The sequence below is a fragment of the Apiospora marii genome (assembly GCF_038362585.1).
Source record: "Apiospora marii strain CBS 49790 chromosome Unknown utg000005l_segment0_segment0, whole genome shotgun sequence".
Lineage (NCBI taxonomy): Eukaryota > Fungi > Ascomycota > Sordariomycetes > Amphisphaeriales > Apiosporaceae > Apiospora > Apiospora marii.
The window spans coordinates 2614174-2642138 of NW_027117377.1; the positions used below are offsets into that span (position 1 = coordinate 2614174).

The 27965-nt window shown below is 42.9% G+C and overlaps 8 protein-coding genes across 8 annotated transcripts; 6 read left to right on the forward strand and 2 right to left on the reverse strand.

Annotated features, from left to right (window-relative positions):
* Positions 1 to 334: 334 nt before the first annotated feature.
* On the forward strand, positions 335 to 778 carry PG985_008736 (uncharacterized protein; the record flags this gene model as incomplete). Its single annotated transcript, XM_066828504.1, has 1 exon — positions 335 to 778. The coding sequence occupies one exon, from the start codon at positions 335 to 337 to the stop codon at positions 776 to 778; it is 444 nt and encodes a 147-aa protein (XP_066683416.1).
* A 180-nt stretch (positions 779 to 958) lies between these two features.
* On the forward strand, positions 959 to 1771 carry PG985_008737 (uncharacterized protein; the record flags this gene model as incomplete). The annotated part of the gene is made up of 1 exon (XM_066828505.1): positions 959 to 1771. One exon carries the CDS (start codon positions 959 to 961, stop codon positions 1769 to 1771), a length of 813 nt encoding a protein of 270 aa, XP_066683417.1.
* Positions 1772 to 2104: 333 nt separating this feature from the next.
* On the reverse strand, positions 2105 to 4441 carry PG985_008738 (uncharacterized protein; the record flags this gene model as incomplete). Its single annotated transcript, XM_066828506.1, has 2 exons — positions 2105 to 3150; positions 4399 to 4441. 2 exons carry the CDS (start codon positions 4439 to 4441, stop codon positions 2105 to 2107), a joined length of 1089 nt encoding a protein of 362 aa, XP_066683418.1.
* Positions 4442 to 5932: 1491 nt separating this feature from the next.
* PG985_008739 (uncharacterized protein) lies at positions 5933 to 7273 on the forward strand (the record flags this gene model as incomplete). The annotated part of the gene is made up of 1 exon (XM_066828507.1): positions 5933 to 7273. The coding sequence occupies one exon, from the start codon at positions 5933 to 5935 to the stop codon at positions 7271 to 7273; it is 1341 nt and encodes a 446-aa protein (XP_066683419.1).
* A 491-nt stretch (positions 7274 to 7764) lies between these two features.
* PG985_008740 (uncharacterized protein) lies at positions 7765 to 8226 on the reverse strand (the record flags this gene model as incomplete). Its single annotated transcript, XM_066828508.1, has 1 exon — positions 7765 to 8226. The coding sequence occupies one exon, from the start codon at positions 8224 to 8226 to the stop codon at positions 7765 to 7767; it is 462 nt and encodes a 153-aa protein (XP_066683420.1).
* A 2885-nt stretch (positions 8227 to 11111) lies between these two features.
* On the forward strand, positions 11112 to 11614 carry PG985_008741 (uncharacterized protein; the record flags this gene model as incomplete). Its single annotated transcript, XM_066828509.1, has 3 exons — positions 11112 to 11134; positions 11184 to 11386; positions 11442 to 11614. The coding sequence occupies 3 exons, from the start codon at positions 11112 to 11114 to the stop codon at positions 11612 to 11614; spliced, it is 399 nt and encodes a 132-aa protein (XP_066683421.1).
* Positions 11615 to 19382: 7768 nt separating this feature from the next.
* Positions 19383 to 19830, forward strand: PG985_008742 (uncharacterized protein; the record flags this gene model as incomplete). The annotated part of the gene is made up of 2 exons (XM_066828510.1): positions 19383 to 19492; positions 19572 to 19830. 2 exons carry the CDS (start codon positions 19383 to 19385, stop codon positions 19828 to 19830), a joined length of 369 nt encoding a protein of 122 aa, XP_066683422.1.
* A 2803-nt stretch (positions 19831 to 22633) lies between these two features.
* Positions 22634 to 24046, forward strand: PG985_008743 (uncharacterized protein; the record flags this gene model as incomplete). Its single annotated transcript, XM_066828511.1, has 4 exons — positions 22634 to 22673; positions 22714 to 22810; positions 22877 to 23732; positions 24041 to 24046. The coding sequence occupies 4 exons, from the start codon at positions 22634 to 22636 to the stop codon at positions 24044 to 24046; spliced, it is 999 nt and encodes a 332-aa protein (XP_066683423.1).
* Positions 24047 to 27965: the final 3919 nt, after the last annotated feature.

Consider the following 27965-nt stretch of genomic DNA (forward strand, 5'->3'; position numbering starts at 1 on the left):
GGTCTAATTTTAACCCTTGTGCGGTCTTCGGGCAGGTTTATTTTAAGCCATTGTGATAGTCCAACAGATACGGCGCTAGATCACCGCGGCGCTTAGAGATCATCACATTGCATGTGGAACACTTAGCCGGCCTATCTTCAACCTTGTCCGGCTCCGCTGCGTCCGGCCGCTAACTTGTGTTTCCGTGGAGTGCTACCTCGGTAACCCCACCTGCTCCGGGCCACCGGGCTATAAAGTGGGCGACCTGATTCCGTGGTCGTCCACTGTACGCCATACACAGTGAACCGCATAGCTCCGATCGCAACTCAATCGGCACCTCTACATAATAATTACAATGCAGTCGCAAAACTTACCGTCTTTCTCCGAAGTCTTCCTTACCCAGCACCTCTATGAATTCAAAACGGACCGTTATGACCTTCCACCCATTCTGACAACCATACTACGTCAACAGCAACTTGAAGCGTCAGACAAGAGTCTGCCTATCGCCAAACCTAGCATCTGTCAGTGTGCTGCGAAGGGCATGTCTTGGGATGTCGAACAATTCACAAACCCACGAGTCGGTGAAGATGGTGTGGTGCTTCTCACTGCACACTGGGAGGACACCGTCGTCCGGGTGGACGATCTTATCACAGGTTTTGATAGCTGCAAGAGTCTGATCATTGGCATGCTCGGGGAGAAAGAGTGGCAAAGGCAGCAACAATATCTTCGTAGCAGGAAAGCCCCAAAACGGAACCGTTGCCAGAAGAAGCAAAAGGGTCTGAGAAGAGCAAGGGCCTAAAATAAGGGTAGAAGGTTGCTTTCAGCCTGGCTACGCTTTTGTGATTGTTCATATAATGAGATCCTGTGGTAGTTAAAGATTGAAGTACTCTCTAGTTGTGTGATCCTCATCTACCAACTGACACACCACTTCACTTGTTACAAAACTACTCTAAATTGAAGTTAGCGAAACAAAGCTACGATGGGACTCCCTCAAATGGAAAAACACGAGCAGATCCTTCGGTTTCTAGCTGAATCACGTCCATCTCTACTACAGCAAGTCTTTGACCACATCGACGCTAAGAACTCGCCCTACGAGGAGCTAAAGCTTAACGAAGACAAATCCTCACTCTGGCTTGTGTATCACTTCGGAGCTGCCTACGAGTACGCATCGTTTTGTTCAGCAATTGAACGACCCCTTGACGAATACCTAAATATGAGAGGCCATATCCTTGCCTTGCTTTTCATGTGGGAACGCATTACAGACGATGCATTCCACGTTTTTGAACACGGAAGGCCTCGGCCTGAGGATACACTACCCTCCGGCTTGACACCTAAACAATGGCTTGTGGTTCGAAGATTTATCCTTACAAGAGCCAAGTTTGGCGGCATGATTCCTGACCCAGACGGAAAATATGGCGAAGTCTGTGTTCCTAGCGAGTTCAGGAAAGCGCTGTCCAAGGCGGCGGCCGAGAAAGCGGCGGCTGAGGAAGCGAAGTCGACGGCAAAGCCCGCTGCGCCTGGGCCGACTATGTTTGGAATTCGTGCGAAGTCCGATAAGTCTATGTTGACTGAGAACAGCCTGTTTACAGCCAAAGTGAAGGCCAATGAACCTGGGTTGACTAATTCTATATTCGGAACTACCAAGTCCAATGAGCCTACGTCGACTAAAAACAGCCTTTTGAAAACTAAAGCAGAGCCCGCTGCGCCTAGGCCGACTTTATTTGGAACCAATGTCAAGTCCGGTGAGCCTAGGTCCACGGATGACGGCAACAAGGGCAAGGAGGTTATCTGAGGAATCTTATGTATATAGCACTTCTCCATTCTACTCTCCGTGCTTAAATTTCGCCGTCCAGAAGGAGTATATATAGAGCATCGTAATTGGCACCAACATGCATTCATTTTAGCCGTGAGTACCGCTATTTCCCTTCCACAATGGGCACAACAGCGGCGGCGCAGCCCTGCTTATCTAATGTACTTGACACATTCGTACGCGCAAGCTGCAGTTCTTGCGTAAAGGGGTTCTTGACTGGCCCCTTGGTCCCCCGCTTTCTCTTCTGTGCCTGTCTGTTTGGGTTTATTGATGCGAGTGGCTCGCGGGTGGGGATCACCGCCCTCTCAAAGTCGATCAGCGTGAAGCTCTGATGCTCGGAGTCATATAGTATGTTTCGTGCTTCTGCATCGCGGTGAAGGACGCCAAGGTGATGTAGCCTGGTGTAGATGTCCATGATTGCGTGTAGAGTTGTTGGTTTCGTGACGCGTTCCGCGTACTCGAATAACGGCCTCCCCCCCAGCTAAGGAACATGAAGTGCGTGAAGACACCACAGTCGTAATAGTATGGCAGAACCAGCTCTACTAATCCCAGACACACGGGCACACCCCGTCCCTGCATAGGCCGAATCTTGCTGTACACCGTTTCTTCGTGGCACAAGCGAGGCAAGTCCGGTTTTTCCATGCCCTTCGCCACCAGGGTGTAGCCGTGGGAGGAAAGCCGTACCTTGAAAAGTGCCCCTACCGCACCCGCCAGATACAGCGGAGCGCAGTCTGCGTCGGAGCCGCGGTCTTTGGCCAGTTGGTCGCGGGTCAGACGGAGGAACTCGGAGCGATCCACATGCTCGCGCGTATGATCCTTGGCATTCGGGCATGCCGAGTCCATGGGCCCACCCAGGGCTACTCCTAAGAGACACTGCGGGGTGCAAAAGGGTCGATCTTGTATCCTCTGCTTTTCGACTGGTCGCTTCCCCTGATTTCCGCCATCTTGCTTCGCGCCTGGCTTCTGCGTTCCCGCCGTTGCTGTGGACCTCGCCGGACCGCTTCGTCGACTAGGAGTTGGAGAGGGCGCCCCCTCCTCCTCTTCGTCGTCACTCTGGTGCGGAAGAGGATCCTGCGGCCGTTGACAGCGAGATCGAGTTCTGATAGGCGACCGCTCGAAGCCCTTCCAACGCTGCGGCTTATACGCGGACATGGGCCGCTCCTTGCGTATCGTCGCAGGGATGTCCCTCAGGACATCGTCGTACTCGACTGCCCAGGTACCAAGGTCCGCCGTCGCGTCGTGCCAGGAGGCCGGCGGCGGCTCGGCACAGACGGCCTGCAGGATAAAGGCGAAAACCTGCGCGACGGCCGTACGGTGGAGCCTGGTGGCGTCGTCGTCGACGACGTCGAGATTGGGTACCGCTACATGATAATAAACGGTAGTAGGATCCTGCGGAATGAATAGGAAGACAAAGACTTCCCCCGTATACACGTAGCCGTACTAAACGCCCTTACTAATTATATACGAAAATAGTTAAGTTACGACGGCGGCAGCGAAGCTTTTCGCGATAAATTAAAAGCTTTCGCTAGTTTAATAAATAATATTTTATTACGGTTAAATTTCCGATTTAAAACCGATTATAATTTCTTTTTAAGTAAACTTATATAGTAATTTATATTTAATAATAATAATAAGTATATTTTATTTATATTTATTTTAAAATATATAAAATTAATTTATTTAATTATTTTTTTCGCGAGCTTTATAATAAACTTTTATTAATATAGTCGGCTATATAACGATATTTTTATCGTAAATAAAAATACGCTTTATAAGTTCGAAAAAAATATCGTTATTTAAATTTATATAACTTTCGAAAAAAATATTCCTTTATAAATTAAAGCTGGATTATAATTAAAAATTATAATAAGCTTCGATAAATAGTTTTCGAATTATATTTTTAATTATATCGCGTTTAAAGTTTCGAAACCCGATTTTATTATTAATAAAATTAAATAAAAACGTAATATAAACGAATTAATTAATAATTAAAAAGCTAAGTTAAAAATAAAAAAAATAACCGTTAATAAACTATTTTTATATATATTTTTATTTTATTAAAAAATTTTATTATAAAATAATTCGTTAAAAATATAATCGATTAATCGAATTAATCGTTTTTTTTTTAAATTATTAACAAATAATTAATTATTACTTAAATAATAAAGCTTAATAAATAATATATTTTAAAATATTATAAAAACGTTTATAATTATAATTCTTTAACGAATTCCTTAGCTTCTTCGCGTCGACGTTATTCTTCTTCGCGTCGAAATTTCTCATCCGAGGCACGGTTTTTAACAGCCTTTAGCAAATATCGTAATCTCGTTAGTTCGTCTGTCGCATCCATGGTACATTATGAATTTCGGATTTCGAGATGTAAACAAAGGAAAGGAATGGATAATGTTAACGGATTCGCTTCGCAAAGCTCCACTCTGCGCTAGTCTCCAAAAAGCAGCTTACAGCTCTTTACATAACCCCAGCAACAGCCTTCGTATTATAAGGCCCTACAACGCGACGCATGCACGGGCTTTCGAGGTTTACGGATAAGTAGTGAAGGCCTGGCTTGCACAGTGTATGCAGCCCTCTCGCTGCTTTGCTAAATATACCTTCAGCACTGCTTCCCCGACGAGCTCCATCCAGCTTTCCCATGATTACATGACCTGTGGGTCGTTCATTCTCGGCATTGGCGGCCACTCCAGCTCTCCAGCCACAAGCGTCGTCCACAGAGTCGGAACTCGGATCCATCGGCTGGCTCGACCTCCAACATGAGCTCCAATTGGAGATACTACCGAAACCTGGGTGAGCAAATGGCGCTGAGTTCAAGAGCTTTTCCAGGCTCTTCCCGGTTTATATAAGTCCACAAATTCCCGTTGTTCAGTTCGTTCTTTTTGATTCTTCTATTCCCCCGAGTTTCCATCGGCCCGCAATGGTCCAGCCCTGCCTCGCCACTAGTGGTGCCACCTGGATAAACTCCCGATTCGCTCCATCGACTGCTACCATGAGCATCTAGACTCGTGACCCCTGCAGAGAACGTGCAAGCCCCATTGCGACCCCAACCAACTTCTAGCCGGCATGGTGCCATTCGAGCCGGTCGACGTTGGACATGGCACTAGACGGGCGGCTAGTGGCCCAGTCTTTTTTAGCGACATTCCGACGTACCAGTTCGTGACAGCACAGGGACGGGTGATGACTACATGCCTGGGAACAGATGACCAGGCTCAGCTGAAGGGGTACACTGGGTTACGTAACTTAATCAGCTCCATCGTCTGGTGGTGCTAGCCTTCGCAACGACGGCAATTAACGTACCCAATAAACAAGCAAGGCAATCGCTTGTGATGTGCGTCTTTCTCATGCCAGCGCTCTGGTGCTCCTGTGATACTGTGTCATTCGCCAACTTTCCACGTCTTGATAAAATGGGCGAACAGGACCAAACGGACATGACTGCTGGTAGCTTTCAACATCAAACCCGCTAGCATAGGACGAGGAGGTCTTGCTTTAAGTGCCTTAACTTGGTTAATTTAGAGGGTCGAGGTATTGACTTGGAGATGTGTGCTAAGTACTGAGAATCAAGACGGGCTTCCGATGGATATCGTTCTCTACATAGTTAGGACCCTAGTTTGAAGTGAATAAATAGAGGATTGCTGAAGAACACGGTCACCAGAGTCCAGAAGGTATGAATGCCATACGGATCCTCGCTAACCGGCGCCGGTGACGGCTGGTCGCCGACCTCAGCCCCTAGTCATGCCCCACCGGCATCCCCAGGGTCACCGTTACACTGGAGGTTCTAGACAGATCAGAAATACTTCCAAGTATCCCGAGGATACGAAGCATCGGATACTGGCCTGCAGTGTCTGCATAGATTAGCCTTCGATTGCCGGTACTGGACTATCGTTCTATACGTATCACCAATGATGATTGACCAGAAGTGATTGTGACTGAGAAATACAATGCAGTTCCAAGATCGCTGTTCCTTGGCTATCCATCCCGTTTTGGCCAGCGGGCTAGCACACCTTTACCTATTTACCCATTTACCCAGCGCCGCAGCCAACAGCCAGCCAACAGCCAACAGCCAACAGCCAACAGCCAACAGCCAACAGCCAACAGCCAACAGCCAACAGCCATTTCGTACCACGGAGGAAAATGCTGCTTCATCGATTGCGCGCTTTAGGCATCGAACACACACAAACTGGAGTACTCTCAATATTGACTTCTACCAACCTACTCAGGATGCTTCTCGGTTTGCCGGACGAGCTCCTACTTTTGATTCTTAGGCTTGTTGATGAGGGTGAAAAGAGCGATGACATCTCGGCCTGCCGCTTTGTTTGTAAAAAGCTTGCACGGATTGCGGAACCCATTGTATTTTGGCGCATCGTTACGTACCCCTCAGAAGGCGCTTGCTCGCGCTTGCTTCGAATGTCAGAATCCCCGCTACGCAGACATGTCACCAACCGCTTCTGGCTTTTCGAGGGATTCGACGCCAACCTTGCTGCATCCCCTGCATTGTTTAAGTCTTGGTTACTTTTGCAAGACAGCGGAATCCCCCACGAAGCCGATACCAAGTCCTGGCTCAAAGACACATGGGCGCGCTACCGTGCAGGACATCAGTGGGAAGTGGATTTGGAGCAGAGTTTACAAGACACCGTAATTCTTGCCGCCGCTCTTGGTCGTTTCGAAAGGCTACGATGTGTGCAAATTGCGAAAATATGGGATTCTGATGCCTATGATGAGGACTCACGCCCCCCCAGGCGTCATGCGAGGTCTCCAGTCGGGCATAGGATCTTTACCGCTCTGGTGACCGCTCTCGCGGCTTCTACGATTACATTGGAGGAACTAGTGCTTGGGTTTTACCCTTATGGTCTTGTAAACGATCACGGTCCTGTGGGTATCATTCAGGGTCTTTCTCCAGCTTATGCCAAGCTCTATCGAAGAGCCTTCCGCGGCTTGAAAAGTCTCCAAATCACACTGCCCTGGTCCTGGGATGACCGCGCCGAAGCAATCAACTACGCAGGGCTGGCTACGCTCATAGGCTCCGCAAACGAACTAGAAGAGCTGCACATGGAAGCAGACGAGAACATCGAACTGTCGCGCCCTGAATTCTTCTTTCAATCGATTCACGTACCCAAGCTGAAAGTATTGGCCCTAGCGAACATTCAATACAACAAGGCAAAGCATCTTGTTGACTTTGTCGAGAACCACAGCGCAACTCTGAGAACGCTAGAACTCCACGCTGTTGCACTCAACGAGGGTTCCTGGATTCCGACACTCGACAGCATGCGAGATTTGTTGACACTCGACTCTTGTTCGGTTTGTGAGCTAGTCGATGATTCTGACAGCATTCAAGGTGTGCCTGATTGGGCTGTTCAAAACTTTCTCTTGCGGACGGGCAAGGTGGACAAAGCGAGTGAGCTTCCCCATACACTTTTGGACAGCACAGCGTTAACTACGCTCCTCCAGTCATTTGTTTCTATACCTTCAGGGTGACAATACATGTCCGAAACGGGGGACGGTGGAATGAAGAGAAAGCTTTCGAACTGTCAGGGATAAGAACGTCCCCAGATATCGGGAATGTGTGGCAAATAGTAATTGAAAGTTATCTCGAGCTCTCTCAAAAAGCGCATTCTTCAGAACATAGCAGCGCAACTGGAAGAACACGTCCTCATCCTGCGACTCCATGCCAAACTTGGGGGAAAGCATCAACCTCGATGTGTATGCCATCAACTATACCATTTTCATGCTTAGCTAGGACCCCGTCGCTTTTTGGTAGTAGTGATTAAAAAACAACTGAACATGAGTCCTCCGTACGTCGGCATACCGATGCTTAACAGGCTAAGCTTAAGAAGTGAATCAAAGGCCCACGATTGCTCTCTCCATCCACTCCTCCGCACTCCCAACAAGTACAATCCGCCCTATCCGACTGATCATAAAGCATCCAGTAATCCGTTCCCAGGTTCCTGAGCCAAGGATACCTCCATCTAGTTCTTCTTCGCATAGGCGCGGATGATACACAGCTGGATACATAGCTTGACCACACCGCCTTCACTTTCGTTCCGTTCGACTGAGCCAGAGCTGAGACGGCTTCTGCCCAATTCAAAAATAATGGGGCGCCCGTCTCTCATCTTCATAAGGATTGGCCGCTCGGAAGCGTTTCGATAAACAAGTAGAGCGGTCCATACCCCTAGAAGGAGCAGAATTACTCTATCCATGTTCGTGACCAAGGGATTCATCACCGACAGGTCGATAAGTAGCCTGGTCATAATGGCGATTGGAACAATGGTCACCAAGGGTGACAGCTTAGAAGAGCTTCGACGGAGCCAGCAAAGTATGACGACCCACGGAATCGTGAGGCAGCCATAAGCCGTGTCCACGATATCGAGGAGAGAGATGGCCTTGACGTCGATTGCGACCGTGGGAGTAGTAAGGCTGGCCAAAGACATGACTGGTGGTCTTGATGTTGATGCTAAATGGTGAGTCTAGATAGCAGAGAAACAAACGGTTTATATGAATGAAGGTAGGAGTGAGAATCGTGAAGGGCTTTGGGTTTATAGATGACTGTGTTGAGATTGTTGAGAAAGGGGAGATCTACAAAGCATTTGGGGGAGTTCGTTGGTTTTATAGGTAAACCGGCCGTCCGCTCCAGATGATCTGCCTTGCCATTTGTACATAGGCGCCCCTTTAACTTAGGCTGACTTGGGCACTCGTAGCGCATTCATTGCTATACCTGGTCACTATATTGGCCTCGTCACTTCCAGGTGGCGGTGCTACTGGCAACGCCTAGCCCAACCATTCCACGGATTGCTGGACTTGAAACCCATCGAACGCGTCAGGTGGCCAACGCTAGATAGGGGCTTACTGCTTCCTGAGCGCATGGACAGCTGGAATGGAGATATACCGGCCAGGCGAGCCCGTCCATTACAATCATATCGAACTAGTTGGTCATAGGCCATTGTGACATATTTCAGACACTACAAAATAGAACTAATAAAATCATATTTGCCTTGTGTTGCAGAGGTAGCCGAAGTGGACTTCAAGAGCGCCAGAAACGTGTCAGAATATAATACATTGACAGTGGACTTCTAAGACAGGCTGAAAGCACAAGACACATGTTACGCCGACATCATCGGCATATTCCGAGTGCAGTGACAAGGATTGCCCGTAGACATCTATAAAAAGGGCCTCAGCAGCACCTGTTCCTGCTGAGAATTTTGAATTATACACGAAAAAACATCCGGTACTATGGATCTTTCTACCTTGCAGCGTGTTGCCATGGGCATCACGCTTGCTTTGAATCTCATCACCGTCTCTTTCTCTGTTTTCCGCATATGGAAGCTGAACTTTCGGCTTTCTACTGCCTCTGATGCCTATTGTTCTCAGTATATGCTTCCTTTCTCGCTCCATGCTGGAATGCAAGTCAGTATAGCTATAACGTCGCAGGTTACCTTTGCCATTTTGTCATGGTCGTCCAGCACTCGCTGGACATTACTGTTTGCCGGCTCAGTCGTACTATCGAGTATTTCAAAAGAAGTGAATCACATGTGGCATTTTGTGTTACTTCAACATCCTACTTACGAGTCCAGAGCATCTGGGCCGTTGGCTCAGCTCAGCGAGGACGGCCTAAATTCAACCCACGCCTATTGGGAGTTATACTGGCTTCTTCAATCCCGCTGTTCATCACCGGGATTATCCTTGTGGAAACAGTCCAGCCTTGGGACAAGGTAATGGTTGGAGCTTCTGTCCTTATCTTTCGTTCTTGGATGATTGGGGAGTGGATTCAGATCAATATGATGACTGTAACGAACAAGTTGGTAATACAGACGAACCTGGCGATTCACGTTTTGGCAGCCCTGGCAAGCATAATATGCATAGTTCCATGGTCACTACCTAATGCGCTTTTGGTAAGTTGACACAATATTATCTTGAAAGATATTCTGATAAGCAAAGGCTTTGGCTTTAACGCACGCGATTCGAGACTTTCTAGAGAATATACTTAATAATGGGGGTTTTAGTTGATTATCAAACTTGGGGGGAGTTCAGGCTCAGTACATACCACACTCAGAGGCTGGGATTTTTTGGCTTGGCAGACGCGCCTGAGCTCGCTACATAGAACAGGGTTTCATACGTAAATCAATTATATGTTGTATTATATACTATTATAATCATAACTCCCGAGAGCTTATGCCTTATCGGTTGACATAAAACTTCATAGCCGCAACTGAACCAATCCTGAAGTATACACGATACCCTGAGGATTGTACCGTAGGAGGCTTTTCTGCTGTTCCGAGCAGCCTCAATAATTCAAGAGCTCCTCACACTCACAAAGCAATGGGACCATTTTCAATCAGCGCTGGGTCATTGCCGTGGCCATGGCGTTTCGTAATGGCCATCAAGCTTCATCGTCTGCGGGTCAAAATCGCTCCCAGGTTGTAAAAAGTCCTGCCTATCGATCAGGTTGTTACTGAAAGAAAGTTTCTTTGATTCAATCTATGCAGATTGAAACTTCCTCAGACTGCTCTTGATGGGATGGCCACTGCCTACCTAGAGACCCTGAAGAAACGATGTTATATGGTTCAACGCTTCCCCAAAGACTCTTCCCAGGCTAGGTACCAAGACTCTTGCTGGTAACCAGAGTACATATATCTGTACAGCCCTCACTTTCCATGTACTCGATCATTCCGTAAGAATCGGCGCTTTATGAAACATTGTAGGCTGCATCATAATCACTGTCTCGAAGGAAAGTGATAGACTTAGAAGTAGTGTCATCATTAATAGGGAAAGGCACTAAACTTCAGGAGTTCGGGCAGACCATGCTTACCAGAAAAGGACTGAGCAGGAACCAGGTCTTCGGCAGCGGCCCTACATCCCGGTTTAGAGTGGTTGGAGTTCTTCAATATCTTACAGGGGTGGGCACCCCTATCCAGCTTAGAAGCACCTGTGAGCACTTACGAGTGTTCCTGGAGGCCTCAAGCCTTGTGGGTTCTTGAAATATCCTTTATAGCTTTTTATATGCTTCTTTACCATGTGTAGATAGGTACAGCTACGCTGTCCTTGGCCACTAGGGTACCTGTTACAAGAGCTCACCAGGGGGAAAGGGGGCTTGCATGGCTAAACATAGAACTTGAACCCTAGCATTCTATTGCCTTAGCGTGATTTCAGTGCCAACCTGTTTCTCGATTAAGTATTAAAAGGCTCTTTGCGCACATGGTTGAATGTCCCCTTTCTTCCCCATTATCTCCATCTTTATATCCACTGTCCACAACGCAGTCTTGCGACAATCCATTGCAGCCATCACCTATCAGCAACTTTCCCGGCATCTTGGACACCAATGGAGTCAATGAACGATATGAGGTAAGCTATTCTGTCTTGTCCATGGTTTCCTTATCTTACGAATCCATAGTTCTGAGCAGGTTGTCCCCAACAAGCTGTCCGACCCATCCGAGTGTATGAGGGCTTACCAGGAACCTGCCGAGCCCGATACCCCGACTTCTGTCGCCAGCTCAACGCGGTATAGAGGCCTACCAACATGGGTCACCGAAATTAACGAGCATGAGTGTCACCCAATCAAGCCTCTGCAGAGCTTTGAGAAGCATTTGGAGGATAGTGAGCTTCAGAACCACGAGCATGATGTGAATGAGCTTGCAGAATGGATACAGAGTCAGCTCCAACACATTCTCTACGAAGAACCTGATCAGAATCTGGAAGGGTGCAAAACTGCACATCATTGGAAAACGCAAGGCAGCCGCCACAGACCTCGACGGTCCGCACGCATCCGTCAACGAGAACTCAAAGCTGGGACATACTATGGCATACGACGATCGAAACGAATAGAGAAGAGGAGAATAGAAAGACACAGATAGCTTGATAGTCACATCAGCTACAAGAACAACCCTTATGTTTTCTAGACTGTCTGGTGAAGGCAGATGCAGAGTTGCCAGATACGTGTCACAGATGTGCCGTGACAAGATGGCTGATCTGGCTTATCTTCACAATCTTCTTTTGTTTGATATTGCAAACGTCCTGGTAACCTGACTACGGCATACCGCCCCTAGTTGTCGGATGCGGACAATGACAACCATGGCTCGCCATCCCAGCCATGTACCATATCCTACCCCCTGCGCCCTGGAAATAGGTCTGGCTTGCGTGTCATAACTGTTGACCACAACGCAAAGATGGCTGTCCGATACCTGTTCGTGTCAAGGCTCTATTGCTTGCTCACTCCCCTTCTCACAACCGATTGCGCATCAGGATGTGCAGTTTACGCTGCGGATAACATCTTCGACCTACGTATTTCTTGCCGATGCTTGTGTTCCCCTTGACGTCCAGTTCCACAGTTACAACAGCGGTGTGGCACTTATTGAGATCTATGCTTGAAGTATTGGTCAAAAGCACCAAGTAGCGTTTGGCGGCGTCACTCCATGGCGAGCAAACAACGCCTCTGGTCCCACCGCTTCACCCTTGCGTTTGCTTCAATAGAAAGGGATAGATGGAAAGTTTGCTTGGGCCACCCGATGCTTGACGAGAACATGAATGCGCGCAGCGAAGCATAAAATCCGACGGCACATGCCCTGTACCAGATTGTGTTCCTCATCGTCCACATCCCACAGTCTGGGCAGGGCCGGAAATCCAATTGTAAACATCTTGCTTACCAACCACGCACGAGCGTAAACATGGTGCACTTTTTGCCTATGGATGAGACGGATGCTGCTTTGCAGTACGAGGTTCCAAGTCCGTCGCCTATAGGCAGTGGTAGTATCCTAGCTGACAATCCCTAGAACATGGCTTGTGTTTCCTGTTCCCTCTACACCTACAACCGGTTCCGCCTCTGTATGGGGGCTACCTCAACTCAATCCCTTGGAATGGTTGGGTGCCTTTGGAACTCGGGTGGCCCGGCTGCGTCGTGATGCCAGCCAATGCGATGGTGTTATCCGGGCAGGGTATTTACATGGTTACGCCGATGTATTTGCTGAACGATCCAGTGCACCTGTTCGCGACGGATGTCTATCATATATTGTAAGGGTGTCTGTATCGGATGAACATCGTTACCGCATTTGGTGCCCCAGTTAACTGAGTTTCTCCACGACAGTCAATCTTTGGTTAATAAGCAGACAACAATTTAAAGAGCTTGCTCTTCCACTGTCATTCCTTAGTAATATGACCTCTGAATTCATCAATACCCAGATACTGAATCGTCCTCTTGAGACGTTTGCGTAAGAGCCGGGTGAAGTACCCAGTGACAATACGGGTGTAATTCTGCATCAAATACACCGATCCAATCTATCAAACTATAGGCGCAGATATCAGCTAGACTCCTCAACTTCTGCCTAACCTGCCTGACCTTTTGCTGTCCCACTAGTCATCATTGCAAATGTCTGGTAGTTCAATGTTCTTTAGTAAAAAGCTCTTTCCCCTTGTTACGACAGTGCGGATAATATCACGGTACTCGTGTTGTCCATCCTATACTTGATTGAGTCTCAGCTCACCGGGTACTGTCAAACGAAATTCAAAGGATTAAAATCCGCTTGGAGGTAACGTTTGGAAAATAATTGTACCTGGGAATAACTGTTTAGCGTGAAATCCTGAACTAGGGACAAGAACATCGAAATACAGTTCCTCCCTTTCCAAGTTTTGAAACTCGCATTGGAGTCTATGGACACCAGTGTCATCTTTCTGGTTTACAATAACCTTTGACGGGGCTGTATTTCTAGATTATTCCGCTCGTGCAAGGTCTGTCGAAATCGGAACAAGTGAGCAAGTCTAGATCTCTCTTCGTCGGTTTCTCCTTGGGATTTCCAAGCACATGAAACCTACGAACTAGGCAAACTTCCAATCGATTTTATTTCATTCCATCTATAAGTATCATTTGTTTCTACAACGATTACGCTTCGTAGTCAATCTGTCTCCTCGACCATCAAACATATATGGCTGCAATAGCAAAAGCAATCCTTTCATTCCCTGATACCCTATACTCTTTAAACTGCTCTCACGATCATATTATCCGATCTATTTAATATAAACGTAAATAACTCCAGGACTACGTTCAATCACTTCGAATACCGGTATATTATTAATTAAGTCACGAAGTTTAGTATACCCATAAATGCGAGGGTTAAAGCCCAACGTTTACTCGGTAAAGAAATCGCTAACCTAAGAGAGTAAGGCCCATCCCTCCTTGCCCGATGCCGCCTGGATAGCGGCCTGCAGTAATCTTCTCAGTTCGTCCCTGTTATCCAAAACTCCACTCTTTATACGAATATTCGTCACCGGGCCGGCTTTAGTATTACCAGACTAGGCAGTAACAGGGCCGGGAGAAGCGTCTTTTCCGTTGGTGGGGATGGTGGTTGAGTCAAGACGGACTTTTTTATTGTTAGCTGGAACAATATGCATGGGAACCTTAACTCTCTAAGTCTCGATATACCCGGATAACTCTAATACTATAATACTTCTCCCGCCGTCCACTGTAATACGTTTGCAAATAATTAACTTGTCATAACGGTTTCTTAATGCCTTTAACTTTATAAAATTAGTATAAGAAGCGATAATATCTAGTTAAACGATAGGATAAAATAAAAACGCTTAGCTAATTTTAAAGGTAATAATAGTTTTAAAAAGTGTTTTATTATATTCAGGCTTATTTATACCCACTTGGTAGCCCTCTAAAGTTTTATACTATATTAAAGAGAGAAAGCGATAAATAAAGGTGGCATTTATAAAATTAATAAACTCAAAAACGAGGTGTTACGACCTGGCCCAACCATGCGGCCCAGGACCCACCTTACGGCACGGCCCTACGATACCCCGAACCTCTGCACAAGAGACCCAGCATAACTCCAAGCCACACCCGTCAGCGGAACTCCACCAGTCAGCAAAGCCCACTAGTCATCACAACCCCACTAGTCAGCAAGACCTACGACGACCAAGCTACGACGATGACCAGCACTACGACGACAGGCAGCACCCGATGCAGCCACTCCAGGGCAGGCAGGAATGGGCAGGCAGGAATAGACAGACAGGAATGGACAGACAGGAATGGACAGACAAGAAAGATCACGTGGTAGTGGCTCAGGAGGAATCACTGAGCAACACTAAGCATGATCAGCAGTGATCACTAAGCAACACCAAGCGTGATCAGTGGTGATCGCTAACCAGGCGCAATCAGTGAAGGAAGGATTGGATATATAACGATGGATATTCCCTATGTATTCCATATAAACACTCTCTACTTCAGTGATCAATCTAAGCATTAATCTAACCCATTAGTAAGGCAAACAGCCTTAACAACTCTATTGTAAATACCTTCAAGTCTACGCACCTCAGTCATCTTTATTCCTACGGCTATTGCACATTGTATCGATAGAAGTGGACTTCTATCGCACGTTTAGATACTCTCTCGTATTGCCCAACATAAACCCCAGTACGTCTTACTAGGTTTCCTTTGGAACCCAGATAGCGTTCGTTACACTTCTCTAGTTCATCGTAATGCCTTTGCTCTCAATGTAATAATGCTAGGTTATTAGCGCTTATTAACATACTCAGGTATCGCTTCCTTAACACTTCTCTCCCTTTTAATGCCTGCCGGGTTAAGATTATTGCTTTATTATAAATTCCTTAATCTCGTTATACTAATGCTAAGTTATTTATACTCATTAGTATATTAGGTTATTATATTTCTAACTGTTTTTATTTTCCCTTTAAAAATTTCTTAATAAATTTACACTACTTTTTTATACTTCGCTAAGTTTTATAAGATAAGAGCGAGATTACCGCAATTATTAACGTATTAAAATGTTATTAGTTTAATAAACTTTAATATCTCTTTATAGCTCGTTAGTTTACTTTTTCCAACATTATTAGATTTTCTTTAACTATAAAATACTAACGCTAAGACCGCTATTATTGTGAACATTAATATATTATTATCTTTTAAAACCTTTTCTCTTGTTTTAAATATTTTTATAGCTAGGTTTTATATTATATTATAATTACTTTTATATTATAAATACTACGCCGCATTTATAAATAACCGAGCTTATTTATTCGTTACTTTTTTATTAAGGGGTTTTAATTTATATAAAAATTTGTATTATAGTATTAATTATTAATATTTTATCTAATTTAAAAAGTCGTTTATATAGAACTCCTTCGCTATTAAGCCGAGAAACTTATATATTACGCTTCTTTATTATAACGCGAAAAAAGCTAAGCTTTTAAATAAAATTAAACGAAAGCATAAATTTTATATACTTTATCGTCGTTAGTTACTATTATAAAGGATAAGCTTTATAATAAATCAATATTATCGTTAAAATCTCTGTCTGAGATATCTTCTTCGATTAATAAAGCTATTTCTTTATACTTTTAAAATATTTAATCCGGAATCCTATAAAGGTAAAAAAAGCTTATAAGTAATAGCAGATCTATAAAAAATAGGACATCTTTACGTATGCCTTTAAATGATAAGCGCTAAGTGATATTTATAAAGTTAAATACGTTAATATCTCAACGAAGATCTCTCTAATCTTAATTTAATAAGTTTCCCTTACTTTTATAGAATTTATTAAAGTAGTTATAAACTATTAACCGAAGTTACCAGTTAATATAAACAGTAAATTAAGTAATATTTAATAGTATATAATTAACAGTATTTAATAAATTAATTATGCCCTTTTTATTTAACGTAATATATAACTTATTTTAAAGTAATTAAAGCGTTTAATATTTCGCTATTATTTAAACTTAGAATAAATAACGGATTTACTTACTATTCTTAACGCAGCGTCCTTATTCCTAGAAGTAATTAAAATTAATTTATTTCAACTTTAAGGTAAATAGTTATTAAGCAGTGTTAATATATCTTATAATCTCTACTTAAGAAAGAATACCTTAGTATCATTAGCTTTATTAAAAATAAGGACCTATCAATCATTCGCTTCATCATATAGTTAGTTATTTATAAGTTAATAAACGTTAGTATTTAGATTACTTCGTATTACGACCTGGCCTAACTATACAGCTTAACTCCACTCCCAGCACGGCCCTACGATACCCTGAATGCACCTAAGCCTCAACATCAGGTCAGACCCATTAGTCAGCGCTTACGATCCACCAACGATGCCAGTCATTAACTAGCACGACTAGGACAAGACAAGAACGACAGTACCAAATGGCCGGTAACGAATAGTTGGTACGGAATGGACAGCCCGAGCAAGATGACCATCGCGGGTCACGTGAAGATAAGATAATCAGCGACTCTCGAGATCTCAACAAGATCCAGAGAGCCGGCTCGACGAAATCTCGCGAGAGCCACGATATCCGCGAAAACCCAAGGACATTAGTGAAGAAAAGATTAGATATATAACGATAAACGTTTCCTATATATTTTATATAAATACTCTTTATTTTAACAATTAATTTAAGTATTAATTTAACCTATTAGTAAGGCACATTGCCTTAATAAATTTATTATACCTTTAGTTAAATTCTATGATTAATTTAAAGATTTTACTTATTATATTAAACGGACGTATTTATTTATACGTTTAAATACTTTCTCGTTTTAACTAATATAAACCTTAGCACATTTACAAGGTTTCTTTTAAACCCCGATAGCTGTTTATTATACTTAAGTAAATCACCGATTTTATTAAAAAAAAACTATTTATATTTAAATAAATTATTATTGTATTTTATAATTATATTTAATAAGTAAATATAATATTCTTTAAACTTTAAATATTATTAAGATATAAAGTTAATTAACTTATTTAATTCAACTTTATTATCTTAATTAAAATAATAGTTATTAATTTAAAAATACTATAGTTTATCCTTTATATTATACTTTTAATAAATATTGATTTTTTTATAGCTATATTTAACGTGCGCGACTTGTTTCGTTATATCGCTTAATCGAACTTTTTATATATTGTCTTTTTATACATATAATAAAATAGCGTAAAAAGGGATAATATAATAAAGGTTCTCCGTGAGCATAAACCTACGTAATCTTAGACTAGTAAAAAGCGCATTTATATAAGAAAAGGAATGAGAAGCACGAAAACAACATGCTAAGTAGTACGTTTATTAAGCATGTAAAAAGAAGAAAGCTTTAAATTGTGACGGGTCAAAATCATATTACGGGTTGCACACCAGGGCTACGCATATCCGTGGATGTAAAGGAGTGCGTTAGACTGCTGATTAACTACCCAACAACGTAGGTACTCACTGTGGGTCCCCTAAGCTACAGCCGGCACTATTGCCCTATCAAGAGGTACCTTGATCACCCAAATTGGTACCACGCTTTTTTTTTCGCCTTCACGTACAACGCGTTTGTCGCAGTTCCAACTCAAAGGCGCCACAAATATACCAATACCAATCTCGAAGATCAGCCTGTCACACGGAGAACTAGTATTGGCTCCTTGATTGCCATGCGTTGTTTGGATCGCAAGACTTTTGGAGGCTGTGAGAGAAAGGTTTCTGATTGTCATGTTGTCAAGTCTTGGGTCATTCACTGGCTGAGTTTCCCTGCTTATATGCGAATTCCAGGACAATAGCCACCATCGCGAAAACCTCTTAGCCCGTGACCTTAAACGTTCCACTACCACCATCTCATCGGAGAGCCCCTCCTCATTATTGGTCTTTTGGTACGATCATAAGCCGCAATTAGATTATCTGGAGGCGACGCTTGGGTCTGCAGCAACTGCTAAAAGGACTCAGATTCCGGTCTTGCAGCTGGTTGAATACTGCGGACGGGCATTGGCATTGAGCTAAGTAGCACATTTTAGAGCGGACGGCCTGTTAATACTTTCTCGACTTTTGTCTCTAACGTTTATTGAATTATTTGGTTGTCCCCGAAACTAATACCCTATATATAGCTAGTATTTTCATAAAGTTCGAAAGGGAAAGGAGCAGATAACATCTATTAAATAAATGAGATTGGTGATACCTATGGAGCAAGCGTGCAAATGCACGCTTGCTATAAAGGGACTAGTATGCCAGCGTGATGGCTTACTATTCCATCCGCGACGTACAAGATTAGGGCCACCAACTGACCAGACGTTATTCGCAAAGCATAGACGACAAAGAGGAAATATTGGCCTCAATACCAGCACCTGGGAAAGGTTCCAAGAACTTCGAACCATGTTTTTCAAAGTGGTGTTGCCTACCTTTCATCCCTTACACAGCTCCCTTCGCCCAGCATGCACCTATGCGGCGTGTGCAGCCAACCTATGAAGCAGTTAATTGTCCGCATAAGCAAGAAAGTGCAAGATATCGTTGTGGCCAACAGAGACGACACGCTGGCTGCCAACCAGACTGTTGACTCGTCTACCGCGACTCGTCCAAGGCACTGTTCCGGCCGCACCTCGTGGAAGATAACCAGATAATTGGCAGCCCCTCAGTGATATAGCCGATTAGTACCATGGACTCGACGTCTGCCTAGTTTCGACGCGTGCTACGCATAGTCAATTATCTTGCTGCTCTACTTAGAATGGCCGAACTCCATACAGACGTTTAGACCGTGGCATGGATTGGCCCCCTCGAGATTGAGTCACAGGTAGCCTTAGAAATGATTTATTATTAACACCGTGGCCGATTCCATATGGGCCGCGGCGATGACTACGTGTTTGATGCCGGTGACATCTTTGGCCACAACATATTTGTTGCGACGCTTCCGGCGAGCCAAGAGTACAGCACCGTCTCGGCTGCGATGTTGGCGAGCTAAGTCAAAATAGTTCTTCCCCAATCTCTGGTTTGGCCTCCTTGTTGGCGTTGCTGCAAGTCTCCCGAGCCTTTCGCGCATCCCGCTGCGCGACATTCGACTGGGCGGCATATTCGTTGCCCTCCCGGAAGGTGACAGGGCGGGCCTGGGCGCTTGTAAGCTTGAGAAAGAGACTACGGAAGACGGCTTTCAGCTGCTGCGCCTTGGCTATGTCCTGACCACGACCGAGACGGCTATCCGATCTGTCATCGCAGAATTAAGCTACACGCCTTGGGTGACGTACCGAGGGAAGCCGTTAACCGATGGTGTTTGGGGACCCGAGATGTAAAGTGCAGCACCGAGGCAAGATGAAAGCGGATGCAAGATATTTTGTAAACAGGAACTCTTATAGGTATTTCTATAGCAAACAGCAACCTCTGCGCAGGCAAATCCAATTTGGTCGGGCGGAAGGGTCAAGCACTGCGATTGGCCAGCCGGCAACAAAAGCTTCTGTGCTAATTATAGTTCATCGGCAGCTGTGGATCAAAGCTCTAGTGTTCGCTGGTAGTTTCAATAGCACCGTGTCGGGCCTTTTCACCAAAGGAAATCGACGGTGAACTTCAGCCTTCCTAAGTGCCTAGATCGCCAAATACCGGATGTAAGTAAGACAGAAAAGCAAGATAATACTTGAAAATACCGTCACATAAGTGAATTATCGTTCCTAGCAGCGGGGTTGCCAGTACGCCTCCTGGTTGGCTAAAATTCTATCTTGCGGTATCCGTCTTTTTGCCGTCCGGTGCCTTCTGTGATGTCCGCGAACGCGATCTCTTGGTCATCGGATCCCCACGTATGCGACAGGATCGGGTACTCCGGGATGCTGTGGGCCAGATTTCTAGTTAAACAAAACATCCACCAGATCAACGTTACAGAACGTATAGCAGTGTTTGGAATACAGATCAGGCAGGCGTAGAAGCAGTGAGAGTTGCCGGAAGGTGGAGGTAAGATCTTGCCAACGGCGAGCAGCAATGCCGCGCTACGTGGCTCGTGCTCGGCCATGCTCAGCCATGCTGACTCTGTTTCTGTTTTCCAAATAGCGATGTCAAAGCCACTGAATTGAGTCACGCAACAGCCTTAAGCGACAGGTTTCTATGTGACATGTCTCCTCGGCACTATAAAAAGACGAACGTGGATCCCTGCAGGATGCTTTTGCCCCCCGACGATCTGCTGAAATGCAACGGATAGTTTGTACGCAATCGCCGCGGTTGGGCTATGCCAATGATTTTGATCACTTAAGAGTGAGATGCCTGGATTTTGCCGAAAGACTACTTGATGAAATCCCACACCGTCCACCGTCCACCATCGCATCTCAGAGTTCACGAAGGTGGTTCGTTCTGCTTATTGAGATTAATCCATATACAAACAACGAGTCCAGAAAGCGAGAGAACAATACTATCTTATTTTAAACTAATTTGAACGGATGCATCAATGACGTTGAGGGCATCTAAAAGCTGCTTCGTGGCAAATTTGGCCTAGATGTACCAAGCTTCCTACTTGTTCTACAACCTCATCAGTATCTAATCTCCTGCAAAAGCCGAAAGACAGCCTATTAGAGCAGGCCAACAACCACGCTGGGCTGCCGCCCATGCCGGTTGGCCGATATGGGATATGGGATGCAAGGCTCGCAGAGTATGTACCCCGATAACAGTTGAGATACGAAGAGCCACCTAGGTGCAGCTGTTCTCGCTTGGATTGGGCGGAAGGGTGGCAGACAGTCTTTCTTTTATTATTTCCGCCCACGTGGCCAATCAGGAAGGCTAGTAAGCGCCCAACACCATTTGAGACATCTAAATCATACAAAAGTCAATAACGTTCCGTAAGCCGAACTTCCTAGTGTAAATGACCTTGGTTGTTCGAAGCGACTAGCTAGCCAGCACTTGACGACCAGAGAGCTTCCCAGGAAAGTGGGACAATACCCTACGAATAAATCCTCTGGTGACACGAAACACAGAAAACGCTGGCTCACTCAGTAAATAGGGTGCACGGTGGCGCAGTGCCGCTGTATGTCGCTGCGCAACGGGTGCTTGCTCGTTCTTCTGTGCAGGAGCTTCGAAGCAGTAAACTTGCAAGTCACAGTCAACGCGTCTATTTAGCGCGTTTTTGCAGTGAGGTGCTGGTAGCTTTTGTTGGAACCACAATCTTTAAGTAGCAGGGCCTGCTACCCCTCCTCGCTCCATTGAATAGCCTTTCAAAAGCCTGGCTTCAGTCTATCTACGCGCTGTTTGCCTCAAGCATGCCGTGATCCGTCTCTCATGCGGTGTCTGTTTACCTTATGTTACGACCCCACGATCCGAAGCCGAGACCAGCGGCTCAACAGCCGCACCAGCCGCCGAACCCCTCACCGCCACAATAGACTGACAAGAAGACCAAACCAACAGAGAATGGGAATCTCGCAAGGAACGTGACCCGAGAATTCACGTAACGGATCTGAGGGATCCGCGATAGATTCAGCAGATCCATAACATCATTAAGGGAATGGCAGGACATGAGGACAACAGTATTTCGTAGGTAAATTAGACAGTCATTACCCCAGTGATCAATCTAAGCACCTATTTCACCCATAGATGGGTTAAAGCTTTACGCCCTATTGTGAAGCACCAATTCTCCAGCACAGTCAGTACCTTGTCAATCAATTACCTTCTGTTGGTAGATACCTCTCCTCACTTCTCTGCAAGTCTACCAGACTCTAGATGTATCTAGGTTGTTCCATTGCTACGCTATCCACTTCTGGAGCGGTCTATAAAGACCTCACCTATTGTCAGGCTTTAGAAGTGGAAGGTCAAGGAACTTACACAATACACTCGTTCATCCCATCAACACCTTCCACTAAGTATCAGTAACCAGTGTTCAGGATAGGCAACGAAGATTTTGCCTTTGGACGCTTTCTATCCCTGAAAGTACAAACCCTTCATACGCTAGATACTAAGAGATAGCGTTCGCAAGGCCAGATAGGTCTGTCAGCAGCTTCAGTCCCCTTGACATGACAATAGACTTCATCTACTTCACTATGCATCCTAGACTACTTAGTGATTCCGCCAGGTTATTCACACTGTCGAGTGTAAAGGGGTGCTCTCGGCCCAGCACTGTCTCCCTTAATGCACCTTCCTTTCTTTTCTTCCTTTCTTGGCACCCACTGTTAGTGCCAGCCCGCTATCTACTGCTATTTCCTTAACAGCCCTCAAACGGCGCCTCAACGCCAGCCCAGAGGCCAAATGGACTCTGGGACCATCATCGCGATGGCCTCACTTTCCCGTGAGGACACCACCGATGAGGTGATGACGGGAAACAACCCCCCCCGGCCACCTCGAAGAAATGACTCCTACTTATACGCATAAGAGGAAACGAACGGGGCAGAACGAGGCCCCTGCGAACGGCCCACTGCGGAACCGGAGGAAGGTCGACGACACTCGAGAAGCTTCGACGACGGAAGAAGCCGCGCTACGAACCACGGCCCAACCACACGGCCCAGCCTCGGACGCTTTGACTCTGATCCTGAGCGATATGGACAGACGACACAACACCCGACGATCGGTGCTTGCTAAGATCGCCCACGCCCTGGACACCATTATTGAAGACTGCCGCGAGGAAGACAAGGAGCTAGCTGCAGAGATTACGAAAGGCTTTACGGCGTTCCTACAGGCCGAGACCGGGGACAGTATTAGCCCCCACCCGAACGAACGTCTACAGGAGAACGGCCCGGCCCGTGCGGAGCCTCTTGCGGCCCCCACGCGCAGCTGGGCTGACGTCGCTCGAGCAGACCAGAGCCACCCACCTCAAGAAAACACAAACAAACAAACCCAGCAGACCCAGCAAACGAAACAAAGAGAGGACCTCCGAGTCCTGGCCAGGATTCCCGAAGAACATCGAGGCTGGGCACACAGCCAGCACAACTTCGCCTTGCGACAAGCTGTATGCAAGACTCTAGACCTATCTCTTGTGGACATTCCAGATGTCTACCACACGGCCACGGGCGTTGCAGTTCGCCCGAGAGACAAGGAAACGAGGGAGAAACTCCTCCGAAGGAAAGAGGAACTGGCGCGAAGCCTACGAGCGGACACGGTCGAGGTCCCAATCACGTGGGTGAACTACGTGGTCCCGGGCTGCCCGACGCGGCTCTCGAACATCTTCGGCAACACATTCGAGACCGACACACTCCTGCGAAAGGAAGTTATTACGCAAACCGGTGTCGAACCAGTAAGCGTACGCTGGGCGCGTCAGGAATCGCCTCCGGGAATAAACAAAAGGTTGTATATCGTCTCGTTTTTACAAAAAATTCGTCTATTTCGGCTTTTCGGCGTAAACAGGCCCGCCCAGTTAATTAAAAAACGAACGCTACCTAACCGACATAACCCAAATTATTAAAAATACCACCTGAGCCAAATATATACGCGAACGAATAAATATAAAAACTATAATACCTAACTCCCAAAAAATTATAACCACTCACAACCGTACCAAAACCGCCCGCGATATACAAACTACTATAAGCCGACCTTAACTAGTTATGAAAACTGCCTAATAAAGCCGATTATAAAACACAATAAATTAATACGCCCAACGCGAAATAAACTAACCAAAATCCGCTAAACAGGAAACCTACTCTACAAAGCAGCCTAACCCTAAAAAATAAATTAAAGCGGTACCACATAAAAAAACATTAGCTCGAAATCAAATACGCTAATTACCGGTAAAAATAACGCCGAAATAATTATAAAAAACCCGACTCACGCGCCTATAAAAGCTGTAAAAAAACTATTTTAGCCCACTTATAAAAACAAATTAAAACGTAGCTAACGAAATATCCTACATATTAACTATAACGTAAACGATTATATAACTAATATAAACCATAAATAAAACAAATTATTAAAAATCCTTAACATACAACAAGCTAAAACGGCAAATTTTACAAATAACGCAGGTTAACGTTAACAAATCGCCGCCAGCACATATAACTTTACTACAACAATACTAAAAAAACCATATAAACGTAATCCTTGTATAAAAACCATCCGTCATAAACAACAGCCGGAATAAATTCAACTTGCACCCGAACTATATTACTTACGTCCCGATAAACAATTAAAACAATATCACTTCTTAACCTTAAATAATAACTTATATTAAAACAAATAATAAATTTAAAACAAAATAAAAATAATTATAAAAAACTAAAAACCTTTTATAACTTAAAATCAACCACTAAACCTTTATAAACATATATAAACCCCCATATAAACTACTAAGCTAAACAATATAACTCTTTTTAAACTTACAACTACTACCTTACTATATAATTATAAAAAACTTTAACGCATAATATAACGCCTAAAACCTAAACGTACCCTAAACCTAAAACAAGGGTATCAAAATCCACAATTAAATTAATAATAATAAACTTAACTATATCGAAAAAATTAAAATCCTAACACACGCAACGAAACGAACCATTAACTTAACCTTCTTAAACATTCCCTTCGCCGTAATAAAAATAAACCCGAAACTTTAAACAAAAACAAACCACGAAATAATCCAAATCTTAATCCTTTAGCCTAACCACACATTAAAAACGCAGTTTTAATATTTAATACCAAAACATAAACTTATAACCTTTACTAACACGGTTAAATTAAATATATAAAACCTTATGCCACTTCCATTAATACTAATAACAAACTAATTAAATCAATAAATAACCGAAATCTTAAACCTTTTACAAAAAGTATTAAAAACAGTTAAAAAATAGCTAATAAAAAATAATCACCACGCGCCGTAATAAACTAACACTTATTAGAATATTCGAAATACGTTCCAACAAACAAAACAATACTATTAAAAAAACTAAAAGTATTTAAAAAAACAAAAACGCTTTTTTGTAATAATCTAAAAAAAAAACAGAAATACTAGTAACAACAAATCAATTCAATTTAATTTAACAAAGACCTATATAAAGTAATTCGATAATATAAGTTATAGCCTGTCCTATAAACGCTTCTTCTTATCATTAACAATAAAACGATTAAAAACACGAAAAAAAAAGCATACGTCTTACGCAAAACTTTCTTAAAACAATTTACGAACGCCAAAAACTTCGAAAATAATCTTTTAAAAATTCTGACAATACCACGGCGCGTCCTCCCCTAAAACACCTACATCTCTAAAAAAGAATTTATAACTACCACAATAATAATCAAAAACACCTCGCCAAAAACCGATAATATTTCGATACAACTATTAAAAACATACTAACATACCATTAAAAAACTAATTTAATTTCTCTTTTAAACCTACCTAAAAATAAAATATTACCCATATTCGTTCCGCATAATCAAAATTATAATACTACGAAAACCGAACAAAAAAAACCTTTTAAACCCTTACTCTTAACAACTAATCACCCTTCTTTCCTACCTCGAAAAAAGCTTCGAAAAACTCGTCGCGAAAAAAATAATAAATATTACGTTTATATACAAAATAATTAACCCATAATAAGCGAACGCCCTATTAATATAAACTATTTTAAACCTCCTCGCTTATTTAACATATAAAATTGAATATTTTTTAAAAAATAAAAGCACGGCTTCGATTTTTACCGTAAATATAAAAAGTATATTTAATATAACTTTTAAAAAATAGCTTATATTTTAAATAAAATAATAAAACTAAACTACTTAATTAATAAAGTTTATAAGCTCCTTTATAAAAAAAAAATAAATACAAATCTAATTCGAAAACATTATAATAACATTATAAACGATTTAATACAGCCTGCCGTAAAAATTCCCCACCTCCCTTATTCTTTTTTTTTTCTTTATATTATAAACATTCTACTCGAAAATATAAAATATCGGTTTAAATATGTAAATAATATTTATTTTTACCGAATAAATAAATCCCTCTAAAATAACGCATAATAATTAAAAATTAACCTAAATAACGTCTTTAACTAAAACAAAAAAAATAAAATTACGATTAACCCGGAAAAAAATAAACTCTTTTACTTTATACGCGTAAAAAACCCGGAAAATCTACCTAACGTCATAACATAAAGTTATAAAATTACTATATACGTTATAAACTAGCCTATATAATAACTCAGCGTTTAATTTAATTCGAAGCTCCGGTTCATAGAATACGTAAAAAAATAAACGGCATAAATACGGATCGTTATATAACACTTTCAAAGCTTAACAAACACCTGACGAAATCCTTCGCTAAAAGCCCTCCGAAAGGCCATCTTCACCTACGTCCTCCCCATCCTTACTTATAAGGCCAAAACATAATACAAAAGGCGTACGAAACCCCGAAAAATAACAAACCGGCAACTAAGTTTAAAAGTATTAACTTAATAAAAAGTATATATAAATAAAATAAATAAAGTTTTATAAAAAGCGATTTAAATTATACTACTTATATAAAAAATAATATTTATAGCCACACTATATAAGAATATAAATATTCTAACGGCACGAATTATATTAAAAATAATGTATTATTACTTCGAATAGCGGCTTTAATTAATAAATAAAGACTATATATTAACTGCGCGGACGGCGTTATAGCCTTATTCATCAGGCTATGGCTACGGCTCTTTATAACTTATATAAACTAGGCTTTAAAAAACGGCTAAACTCCTACCCAGTTTTTCGAAACCGTAATATTTTCTAAAAAAATATACGCTAAAACCGAAGCCGTAAAAAAATAAAAAGATAACGACGAAAAAGTTTATAACGTAATAATTAATATTTCTCGATACCTATTTTATTATTTTTTTAAATAAATTAAAAAAACTTAATAAGTTAATAAGTTAAAGTTTCGCTTTATATAAAAAAAAACGGAAAATAACTTAAAAAAAAAGCCGATTAAAATTAACAGAAGTTTTTAATAAAAAAGTTATTAGGGTATAATAAGGTCTATTTTAAACTTATTGAACAAACCTAAGTATAATAATTTATGTTTATTTCGATAATATATTAATTATTTAAAGTTTTATAAAAAATATGTTAAAAAGTTTATAAAAAGCTTTCCTCGTTTTTTAAGAGTTAATAATTATAGCCGACATTCGCGTTCGTTGGGTACCGGGCTACGAAAGGATTTAAAGGAACGAGGAAGCCGATAAGCTCGCGAAAGAAAAGGCGGTATTTTTATTAAGCCGTTTTGTTTAAGCTACGTACGCGGGCGTAGGAAGGTATCGAAGAACGATTATTTAGGAATAGTTTACGAAGTGATGAAACGAGGTTTTTTAAAGCTATAAGCGTTATCGGGAATTCGAATTTATCGAAGTTACGTTTAAAGCGTTAAAAGAGTTAAACTTTTTTAAACGGATATTTTATAGCTTCTTTACGTTTCGATTAGGATACGGAAATTTTAATTAATATTATAAAAAATTCCGATACTTATAAAACGATCGATACGTGTGCCGAATAT